This window comes from Sceloporus occidentalis, unplaced genomic scaffold (assembly GCF_023333645.1).
Source record: "Sceloporus occidentalis isolate IW3139 unplaced genomic scaffold, rSceOcc1.0.p SCAF_49, whole genome shotgun sequence".
NCBI lineage: Eukaryota > Metazoa > Chordata > Lepidosauria > Squamata > Phrynosomatidae > Sceloporus > Sceloporus occidentalis.
The window spans coordinates 1,560,148-1,572,273 of NW_028317029.1; the positions used below are offsets into that span (position 1 = coordinate 1,560,148).

Sequence of the window (12,126 nt, forward strand, 5' to 3'; positions counted from 1 at the left end):
ATTGTAAAGCAGTACAGTATCTCTTAATACTCTCCTGTCTGCCCTTGGACGTTGGGAACGTTTGCAGTTAGTGCCTGGCTGACATCTCCCGTCAGCTCAGGAAACGATTTACAGGATTTTGTCCGCAAAAGTCCCCTTCTACTGGAAGCCACAACATATTCAGAGAAAACAAGCCAGAAGGTTGTGGTTTTGACTCATTTCAAACAGGCATTAATACCGGATAAAATGACAGGCACCATACAGGCTTATCCTGTCTTCAGAAACCAAAGTTATTAAAGAAATGGGATAGCTTCGGGCTGTCTAGCTCAGGTTCTTCTACCACATAGACCTAGCACACAGCTCTGTATCCACTGATAAACTTCAACCAGCATTATTCTAGTGTTTTAGGGGCATAAACATGGGCCAGGGAATTCTGTATTCTAAATATTTGGTAGCCTTCACCTGTATTTGTCTTTCCCCACTTACTTCCATGCATAGAGAGATAGTGGTCTAAAGGAGGACAAGTAAGATCTTTTCTTCTGCACCATCTTAATCCCTGCCACGTTGTAATCAGACAGAACATATCTGATATTTACATATTGCTACCAAACACATGTGACCTGCATTATGGGTAAGGTATAAACCTAATTAAGTGATTTATTCTTTCTGTTTATATGTCCCACATACTGCAGGAAAGCCCTATAGGTGACGGTCAACAGCATCACCTTATTGGTCCAAGAGAAGATGAAGCATTTTGTTAAAGTTGACATATTTTATTGAGTCTACACAAAAAACGGAAGTGTCTGACTGCATCTTTTTCCATGTGGCCCAATAAAGGGTTTCACTTTGACCATAGACTTGGTCAACAACATGTCAAGCTGTGTAGGCGGTGATCATCAACATGTGAAAACATGGCGGCCAGAAAAAAAGTAATAGCGTACCGTCAGCTACTGTCGGACACTTCTGATATGTAGGGTCTAAGGACATGGATTCCACTAATATTAGATTCCATATTGATGTGTAGGATCCTAAGCCCAGGTTACCAGGAAAGAAATACTTATCTGTAGGGTGCCAGTGCAAGGATAAGAAAAGTAAAATTAGCTTGGATCGTTGGCCAGCGTAGATCCCAGCTTTCTGAGTTTTTGTTCTATCAATCGTGTCACCGTCCCACTGAACTGCTCGTCACACAGTTGCATCCAATGACTGCAAACCTTTGCATTTTCCATTTTTGGTTAAAACTGTGGCAGAATCCTCTTTTTTTTTAACCCCACACTAGTATTTGAAATGTTGCCACCGTCACGTTAGGCAAAGTGAATGAAAACAGAATATCGCATTTGCTTGATAGGATTTTTTTTAGCAATAAATATTCTATCTGAGAGATTTTTTATATGTAAAATGTATACTACTATTGGTTATTTTTATCTTGTTTTTTTTTCAATTATTCAAATTAACATGAATCCGCTTTGCCAATTGCAGACAGCCAATGCTAGCATTCATCAGAAGACATATTTCTGTCTTATTCAGGATAATCTTTGGGTCCAAATTTGAATACTCAAGTGAGTAGGACCCTGTTAGAATAAGAACAGAAATGCCTCCAACATGGTCTTCTTACAATATTGGAAACTTTGGGAGAAACCAGTGCTGGATTTTTTAAAGTTTGTATCTTTGATCTCAAGGAATACACTTTTAAAGACTTTAAGAAACATTTTAAAACGTCACAAAGTAACATTAAAGTTACATCTTAGTAGATCTAAGCCCTTGGCGGTACGTGATACATATTATATTGTGTGTTTCAAAACTAATGAATGAGAGGAAGGAGAAATGGGGTTATTTTTCTGGAAAGTCCATAAAAATGTACGCTAACATAGAGTAAATTCACCGGCCAGGCCCTTTATGTCAGGCATTGTGGCCAAACATAAGTATACCTGGGCTAATTTCCCTCGCTGACTGCAATTTGCTAGTAATGGCCGCATTATATATATACCCAGACTACGTACCTAGACACATATATGTGTAAAGTCCTACCGTGCGATGAACACCAGACTGTACGGCCTGGCATGATCACTAATTACATTTCAATTCATGAAACGCAAGCATCTGTTTCCCTGCTCAAAACAGAACTGTCATCCGATTTACTGAAATCCTACATTCTGCAATTCACAGATTAAATTAAGCAATATATGTATGGAAAACCATAGAAGCAGCCATCTTAACTTTCTGTTGTCAGGAATCAGTAACTTGATGGGGAGGAATAACCATGCAGATCCTTTTTTTGCGACGCTACTGGACCCCTTTGTTGGCGTCCTTTGGTCTCCTGTAACATTTTATGTCTCAATGATTTTTTTTTCTAACAGAGGTTTTTCTCGCTCTGTTTTTCAGATGTCCAGGGTATTGATATAATTACTCATTTAGGGGGGGGGGAAATAAATAAATAAATATATATATATATATATATATATATATATAATACATTGGGAAATAAATTCTGATTATTCACCAGAATCAGTTTAGGATTTTGGAAGCCGCTGTTTATTCGTCACAGTCATGTGGTTTTCTGTGGGTTCTTTTGGCCGTTTTCCTTTATTGACTTGTTTCCATGTGTGCTTTAGGATTAATATCTTCCGGATGTTTTCCTAGAGGAACCTAAAAAAATGCAAACCAACAAACAGAGCTAAGTATTGTATAACAAGCAGAAAGTGCATTAGGCTTGGGACAAATAAAAAACACATTTGTGGGATAAGCAAAGCATGAACAGGCAGGTAAATCCCAGTGAGACACCGTGTTACAGCCATGCCGGGGATATTAAGGTATTTCCCCTTCTTCTGCCCCCTGTGTAGATCATAGGTGGGCGAAGGGCAGGAAGGCATAGAATTTTGTGCAGTTGCATACGTCAGTGTCCAGATCTCATCGCCTCTGATGTCATGTGTCAACCAGCCAATGGAACTCGTCTTCTGCACCCATTTTCCTTATAAACAATTAATTTGGTCATTGGACCCTAGGAGGGGCGGCTGAGACATAAGTCTGCTTGCCGTGACTGCTTTGACCGATTAGGGACTGTAGGCAACTGAGTAGGTGGTAAGGTGGAGCTTCAGTGAATAAGAATAAACCTTTTTAAAATGTTTAGGAAGTGGGTTTAGCTGATTGCAAGTAGCTGTAGTTAAAGTTTATTCTGAACCCTACTTTAACTTAACACAAGCAAGAACAAGTGCAAGTGAGTGTGTGAATAAAGAAGCATGGGGATGGACATTGCCCCAGGCCATGGCTGCTGTTATAACAAGTTAGACCACCCACCATAGGGCTGGGGTAGTGAGAAATCAAAATAAAAAGTATACGAGGGGTCCATAAGTTCTGCTTGGTGCCACCATCATGAAACACAACAGCTTGTCAAGTGCAAGAATACCTTGGGCTTCATAGCTTTCCTGACCTCAACGCCTGAGGAACATGTGTTTCCCACCATTAATGCAGCTGACCTTCCCCGGGAAGCAAACAGATGATCTAGAAATCAGCCTTAAGAGCAGTCATCTTAACTTCTTGTTCTTAGGATCTCCATCCTTTCTTCTCCTTTCCCTTGTTCTTTGTTTGAAAGTTCCTGCTCCTCTTTAATGCTCCCTTACAAAGATGGGCCGAGGAACAACCAAAACACTCCAAAACATTATATGCCAATATAACTAACTTTAGCAATAGACCTGGCTTCTCCGAGGATAAACCGCCCCTCAATTTTAAACTGAATTTATCTGAAACGCTGACTGGCGAATAAAAACCACGAGCCACAGGTAGCCTTAATAAAAGGTTTTAGAGCTGCTAAAGGCTGCGAAGGTGAAAGTACCTCTTAAACTATTTAAAGACCTCTCTGTTTCTTTTCAACAGCGGTTTATGCCATCTTGGTTTTCAGCCAACATCAGTGATGGAGATGATTTAAGGCATGATATTCATGTCATTAACCCTTTAATAGCCTGCAATGCAGATTCTATGTAGTTAACTGAGTTAACTTAATGACTCCATTACTGGTCCTTATGGAAACCTTGACTCATTAGTTGATGATAGACTTAACTGAGTCACCAGTGTTCAAGCAGGGAGATCAACCGTTACATACTGGGATCATCTCATGGTGAAGGACCCTGATAATCTGTCCCTTTACCATGAGACCCTGAGATTGGGCTAAAACCCCAGAGACTCAGGGGCCAAACCGGAGAACTCCAGGGTACGATTATATTTTATTTAAAATGTATTCAGAAAAAAAGGTTTTACGACATAACAAAAAATGTAAGTGTTGAAGATGCTGATTTATATTTGTGTATTATAGATACGTCAATCCCCTATTAAGTGTTATTGAAGTGGATATTATACTTGGTATTCTACTGGAGATCTGCTGAGAATCATCTGGCTTTTGGCCGGAAATTGTGATAAAATTAGTTTGACATGAACATAAAATCCCTATCCACCAAGCCTCTATTTTCCTAAAACTACATTGTAATTTTCCTGTGATTTCAAGTGATTCAAACAGTAAAATAATGTCTGTTCAGCTGTTTTATTTCACCAAGTAATACTTTATTTAAATTGCTAGTTACTAATAACTAGGTTTGCATATATCAAAATGGCATCATTGTTGTTATGCTCTTATATGGAAGCACTGCTTAACCCCTTAAATGTCAACAGTATGCCCTATACATTATAAACTAAATTATGTACAGTAGCTGAGTTCGCTAAGGGTTAAAATAGCTGTCTGGGGCAAATATATAAGTAAAAGTACCATAATTGTGAAAAAACTGATTCTAGTGTAAAGTGGACTTATCACCATAGTAACCAATTAAATATTACAGTGAGCAGGAACGTTCCTGGCGATAACACCATAATGTTACACTATACCTCCACTGTAAATTTTTAAAGTTATGGTACTAAATAAATGTTTATAAAAGCAAAAAAAGGATGGGAAATGTTAGAACATGAGGTCATAATCTAAAACTAGAGCGTTAGAGGATTAGTTTTAATGCAATTAAGTTTTTCTTTACTAAGAGGGAGGTAGATAAAGGGAACAGCCTCCCAGCAGAAGTGTAAGAGGCTAATACAGCGAGGGAAATTAAACATTCATAGAATGGGCAGATGGCTCCTGAATCTAAAACGAGATTAAGGTCCGAGTCCGAGGTCAGAGAAAATGGGCAGACTAGGTGGGCCGAATGGGTCTTATCTGGCATTCAATTCCATGTTTCTAAATGCCTTGGCAGGTTTGTATGGTTAAAAAAGCAATGTATGTATGATTTCATAATCAGTGTTTCGTTCATTCTTCAGCTAAATGACACTGGGGGGTGGGGGGGGTCTATTTAAAGGGACTGAGCTTTGCTTATACTCAGCGTCAGTGTGAAGATTCGCCTCTTACAAAAACTAAACAATTTCTGGACAAAAGCTTCTAACCTATAAAACACAACAACTGAATCTGTAACTAATCTTTTAAACGGTGTAACCCAGTGTTCAGTTACCACTAAACTTCCTTGGGTTACAACTTTATTCTTCAAAAAGTTGCTCTCCTAAATATCTTTTTTTTTTTTTTAAACAAAGAAAAAAACAGGCAATATTATATCAACAAGACCAAGTTGAATAATGAGGGCATTACGGCCACACATTGTCCATTCAGAAGCCATATTTTTAGTTGTCGATTGCATACGGGAATAAGTGAACACTCGCAGAACATCTTCTTGTTTAAATTGATGGAAAATAGATTGCATAAACTGTTATTTTTAATGCTGTGTGTACTTTTCAGTAAGATTGAAAAGATACTCCAGCCATCTGAAAAAAAGAAAACGATACAAAAAGGGAAAAAAACATTGAGTTTGGGGTGTTGCTGAAATTACACAACAAAGCAAGAGATCAGCGCTATTGATCAGTACTATTTCAAAACACCTGTCTGAGGCATACATATTGGGGATTCCGTCACACTTTATGGCCGTATATTGCTTAGCCTGTCACTACGTCCAAGTACCCCAAGTTTGGTGAGTCCAATTTTACTTCGTCGAGGAGCTGAATCCACCTACTGAATCCCCCTACGCGTTTGCTGTCTTTCCCCACTCCTCAGCTACCTGGCTTGCAGAAAATGCATTTGGCCAACCTCTTCTCCAGCTTGCCGGCAGACTCGTGTGCCATACCCACCACCAGCCAGCTCCAGAGATTGGCCGTTCTAGAGTTCCAGGGGGGTCTAATGAGATCCCCTGCATTTATATGCAGAAAACACTTCTATTGATTACCAGATGATCATAGTGAGCGAGGATTTGATTACAGATTTGATTATTTACTCGCCAGGCTGTTGGCCAACTTCAATGTTCTGCGTCTCCTCCTCGGTCATGAAGGAAAGATATGCAGTAGAACAGGCTTTGGGTGCTCACCACAGCTTTCAGCAATAGCCAGTGTTTTAGTTTATTTTATCATTTCATCCCTGTAAGAGTTATGTTTCACTTACCTAGTCATCTCTTGACAGAAATGTACCCTTATTCTGTGAAAAATCTGGAAAGATTTATGTATTTTATAAACAAACCTTTAGCCATTATAGTTATATAGTATTTAACTCTGGTGGGTACAAGCCTGCCAAAATTCACCGTTACTATACATTCTACTTTAATCATTTTCACAGGGATTAGAACATTCTATCTATGTTACGGCTATAGTTTTAACAATATTTTAAGCTTTTTATCAGCATAGCATAACGTCATGACTCAGTCGTCTTTATCAGTGGTCTCCAAACCATGTGGATCCGGGACCACCTTTGAGGTTACTGATAAATGTAGCGTTCTGTATGTCATCAGCAGCCAGTTGCGGTATGATACTTTCCCAAATGTGTAGTGCTTTTAAGAGGATTCTTGTAAGGCTGGAGACATCTCCCCTACATGCTAGATTTAGAATGTCATATCTATGGATGTGGATGGACATGGTTTAGCAGGGTGGCTGCATGCTGGCGTGAGGGTCATGTGCATACCTGGGAACTCCCTCTTTGGGGAGTGGCTTAATGAGGGGTGGGGCTAACTAGATATATAAGGGTGGGGCTAGACGCAGATAGCTCAAAGCTGTATGGGAATGGGAGGAAAATAGGGCAGGGAGTGGGCAAGCCTAAGCAACGCTCCGGAGAACACGGAGAACGAGTATGATGACCCTGAGAGCAAGAGAAGCAGCGCATCGCCTGGAGACTCTGGGCAAAACACGAAGAGATCCAAAGTATGGTTAAGTGGAATTGACCAATAAGCAATCATTTGTTAATATGATGATTCCGCTACAGGTTTTCATATTTATATTCCATAACCATTAAAACATTTCTACACATATTCATGATAAAATGATCTTTTATGTAAAAGAAACCTTTTAATGGGTTATCCCATTCAGGCGCTACACCGGAATCTAATGAGATCATGTGCGGCACTGCGAAGGGCTAAAAGTATGAAGAACTAAAATGTTTTCATTGCATAAAATGCATACATGTTTTATTCATCTGTGAAATGTGCTTTCTCCGATGCGTCTTTTGTTGGAAGCCTTTTCATCAGCTAATGGACAAGTGCACTTATCGGCATTTCCTTTCATTTTAGCTCAGTCCTTGAAGGAGTTTGCCCGGCTACTGATTACTGTGGAAGAGGAAAGAAGGAGGCTGGTAAGACGAGAAATGTTGCCTAATTATTGAAGTTTGTTATGAGAATGCGATACAATTGTTTTCGGGGAAAAGAAACCATCAAAGCAGTGGGGTTATGGATACGATTTAGAGTTTTGTCTCCCACCGCTCAACGGAAACCTTAAATGAGAAGCTTTATCCTTGAAGGAGAAGTCATGTTTTTGTTTTTTCTTTCTTTTTATTTATATGATTGTAGAATTTCCCCCAGGTCTACGTGGACCATTCTTGATGCCTTGATACTTAGGAGGCTAACGTGCCATTGTACCAAAGTACAGTAATTGCTGCCAGTACATGCGCAGCTCTGGACCCTACCCCGATACCCTTTTTGAGTACATGGATGTTTAGCAATGCCAGACCGTCTTTGCATGTCCTACACAAAGTGAATTATTTATGACTTATATAAAACATGGGACCAGTTTTAGTGGCCTTAAAGCCTCATAACACTCGTAGTGGCTGATCATTTAATCCAGTTTTATAAAAAAAAATTTGCCTTTTTTTTTTTACATTCTGATATCACACAACGATTACGATTTTATTATGTAGAAAAAATGTCGGGTTGTGTGAGCTTCCATTATCTTATTTATCATCAATTATCTTTTTTTACATTTATTATATTATTTATTATCCATTATCTTTAAAATTATTTTTCGAATCTATTATTATTTATTTAAAAATCTCTTTACATCTGATTCAGAATAATGATTAACATGCGTAGAAATACCATCTTTTTTTTTTTTTTAACTCTTTCTCTTTACTCTTAATGTTTCTGTTCTTGTACTTAGTACTCTGCCCACTATTCTGCCAAACCTCATTTACCGTGTAAATTTTGCTCTGATATATCCAGTTTGTTACTTTCTGCGGTTAAATCTTCCCCTGTAGCTCTGAACGATGCTTCCTGTTTAGACGGACCTTACTGCTGGCTTCCAAAGATGATGTCTATTAAGACTCAGATTTCAAGATGTTTGAAGTCATCCAAAGTGCAACTTAAAGTGGCAGTAACCTTTTTCTCTCTTAAGAAAACAATTAAGCAAAGTTTTCTTATATTAACCTAAAAGCGAGGATCCATTGTTTGATTGACTAAGCAGTGAAGGAGAAATAATAAATGCCTTTTCACTTTTTCTGGTTGGCTGATTTATAACTTCATACCCCAGTCCTCAGGAAGAAACAAAGTAAAAAAACTTCTACTGTCAAGTAGCCCTTTAATCATGCATTTCACCTCTTTTCCTGTTGAAAAATGTTTAGGGATAAAAATTGAAAGTATATTTTATCATAGGAGTTACAGAAAAATAATTCCTAATGACCAAACCCTTCAGAAAATAATATTTTAATCTTGGCATTTTTTTCCAGGGAATGCTTAATTGTCATGTGATGAAAAAACGAGGTGCTAATAGGTTATTGCCATATAAACTGGAAAGGACTTATTTGTGCGTGATTAACCCTTAAGGGGAAATGACAGGTCTGCTAAAATGTATTTGCTTCACAACCTAGAGATCCCAGGTAATGCTTTGACTAAGTGGGACAGCACCCTAATCTTTTATATGTCTAATTATTTGTTAACTAGTAACTTCTGAGTTCGTGAGTTACCAGCTTAGCTTTGGAGTAGAACAGACACATTGGTCTTTATCTAAGGTTGAGAAGCTGAATGAATAGAAGGCTTTCTTATCCAGTCTAAGTGTTCCTTCCCCTCTGAAGACATGGGATATCTAGGTATAATTATGCTTAGAGGCATGCCGAGGAATGTAAGACACCAAAGGGAATGGTTCTGCGTTCTTATATTTAGGTTGGCTCCCGTCCAACATCCTATCCTGTCTATTAGTCAGCTTTCACTTCCTTGAAAAGTATTTGATGTGATCTAATATTTTTAAGATAAGCTCTCCTGGCACCCGAACATATCTTAAAAATACAAAAGACGTGCACCCACCGACTCTACTTATAACACAAGTAATCTGACACACGGCGTACAATCTAATGGAGAAGTCCCTCGGATGAAGCTATTTTCCTCCTTGAGCATTAAACCCCGTGCTGTATATAGAAATGTAGGTCGGCATTGACCAAAACCTGCTTTTACTTCATTTTGTTCCCGTAAACGTATTTTTTTTACAGACCTGGAGTCTGTCATGTGATATTTGGGGCGGCTTTCCCTGCTTAATCACCACACCGAGCTCATTCTTTATGGCAATGCTAATGAAGTCCGTCCCGCCATACTTTTTCATTAGAGGGTGTCAAGCTTAATGACTAAGACCTAGCCACTCTACTGTTCACCACGGACAGTATGATAAATAGTCAGGGTGTTTTTTTCTAGGATATTGGGTTAAATTAGCCAGCTAGAAAACATACAAATGGCTAATATGTTGCTGTCTGATTTAAAAAGAAAGAAAACAGCACATTTCTGAAATTTTCTTTTTACTCTGATACTAGTAAAGAGATGATTTAATTGTCAAATTGATTTACAAATCTCACAGTTTTGTGCATGAAAGGGTTAAGAAATGCATACAACTGAACATGTATATATTTTTTTAAAAAATCCTTTTTTAATACTATGTTAGTATATGGTAGCTCTTTGACAAAGAGAGAAACCACATGTTTTGTGCTTTTTGGTTGAATAGACATCTCCTGACTTTCTAAAAGCTGGCTGAGGGTGATGGTAGTACCTGTCCACATCAGCTTACAGTGCTGAAACCTTGGGACAGAATGCCTGGATTGAAATAAACTGTCGTCTTTTTTTTTTTAATAGATTATGGTTAAAGCAGACAGTCTCGCCATTACGGCAATAATAACACAAGTAAGAGACGGCAGATAAAAAAATATATATAATGCAGCGCTGCCACAGACAGAGGTGTCTATAGACTGCTGGCTAACATGGACTCGATCCTAACAGCTTGGGTAAGACCTGTGTTAACACTTTGATCATTGTTTCTACCAGGGTATAGCGAGAAACACCTTTGATCTGCAGCTCCAAATGATAATTGAGTGATTACGATCCCGCAGAGCAGACAAAGCTGGCCTTGAAGATAGCGAGGCACAGGCGTGAGGATATGGTGTTAGACGCATAACTTGTTCTTTATGGCGATTGTTCCAGGAGGACTCCTGCTGTTTTATCGCTTGTCACTGAGGGGCAGGCGACTTCTAACACTGCCGCTGTTAAGGGGCTTCCGGGCGACTGTGTTACATTTGGGTCCTTCGGTCAGATGTTGTCTAACCCTGACTGTTCCACAATGGGTGGATTATACTAAAGAACTTTTTCTTATCCCTGAGACTCTTTAAATAATTACCCCTATTACAAGTATCCTGTTGTAGCGAATCCGTAATTGTGACGACCTGTGGAAACGTTGACTTGTCTTCCCAGATATAGACATTTTTGGAAAAAAAGGTAACTTTTCTTTGATATAGCAATGTGGAAGTACCATTAGGAAAGCTCAGATATCCTTACATATCTGTACTTACATTGTAAATACTTTCATATGCATTATTCAAAGTAAAAAAAAAAGATTTTGAAAAAAGATTTTGCAAGATGGCGGCGCCCACTAAAAAATATACAAGTTCCCAGGAGGGTCTCCTGAGACCCTCCTGAGAATGCTGAGCTCCCCACACAGGTTGAATACAGGTACTGCATTCAACCATTCAAGTCAATGGATCCAAGCTTTCTAATCACACTGTGATCTGTTAAAAAGATTAAAAAATAAAAAAAATAGTTAATAAAATAAAAATGAGGTAAATAACTCCCCAGTAATGTCACCATCTGGGGGAACATCCAGTTCGAACAAAAAGTATAAAAATAAAAAAAGAAAATTCTTCTTATGAGCAAGTACTAAAATCAGTGCTGTATCTTCTCAAAAATCCTGGCATGGAAAAAGTCAAAATACTAGCATTTGATATACCCACAGGCTGTCTAGTAACCGATCATGAAAAACGTTGTCAACAATTTTCATTGTCAATTAGTTGAATCGATTTGTTCTCATATAAGGTGAAGTTTTTTTCAGTGCAAATAGAGGTCAGACTATAAGACTATGATCCAGATCCCCCGCAGAGCTGCAGGAGACCCGGATCCTCCTCTCTGGCAGACGGTGGGCGTCTGTGCGATGAACGCATACAACCTCTGCTGGTGCTTAGCACTTCCACTAGGGCTTCTATGAGGGAGTGCGTGACATGACCTTCCGGTGCTCTGTCATAGAAGCCCCTGTGAAAGTGGCGGGCAGAAGCGGAGGTTGTTATGCGCATCACACAGACCTCCAGGGGCTGCCTCCACCAGACACCAGGGAGTCTGGAGCACGGGGGGGGGGCAAGTCTGGGGATGCATTGGTAAGTCTGGGGGGAGGCAGAGTGGCATATCAGTGGGGGTATAAGGCATATCTGTGAGGCAGAGTGGCAAGCCTGGGGGCAGATGACAAATGAAAGGAAATAAAAACAGGACATTCATTTTTTCAATCGTAGCTTTTATTAAATATGAAAAAATATTTGACATGTGAATTAATATTTACTAGTAAAACTTTTTTAGGTATTAAAAC

The 12,126-nt window shown here is 39.0% G+C and overlaps 1 protein-coding gene across 1 annotated transcript in view; it reads left to right on the forward strand.

The window, feature by feature from the left end:
- Nucleotides 1–12,126, forward strand: part of LOC149288809 (rho GTPase-activating protein 42-like) — a 148,400-nt gene that overhangs the window by 75,125 nt on the left and 61,149 nt on the right. Inside the window, exon 3 of the mRNA XM_089491143.1 lies at nucleotides 7,542–7,603. Within this exon, the coding sequence (XP_089347269.1) occupies nucleotides 7,542–7,603 (62 nt within the window). The remainder of the gene's footprint in view (nucleotides 1–7,541; nucleotides 7,604–12,126) is intronic.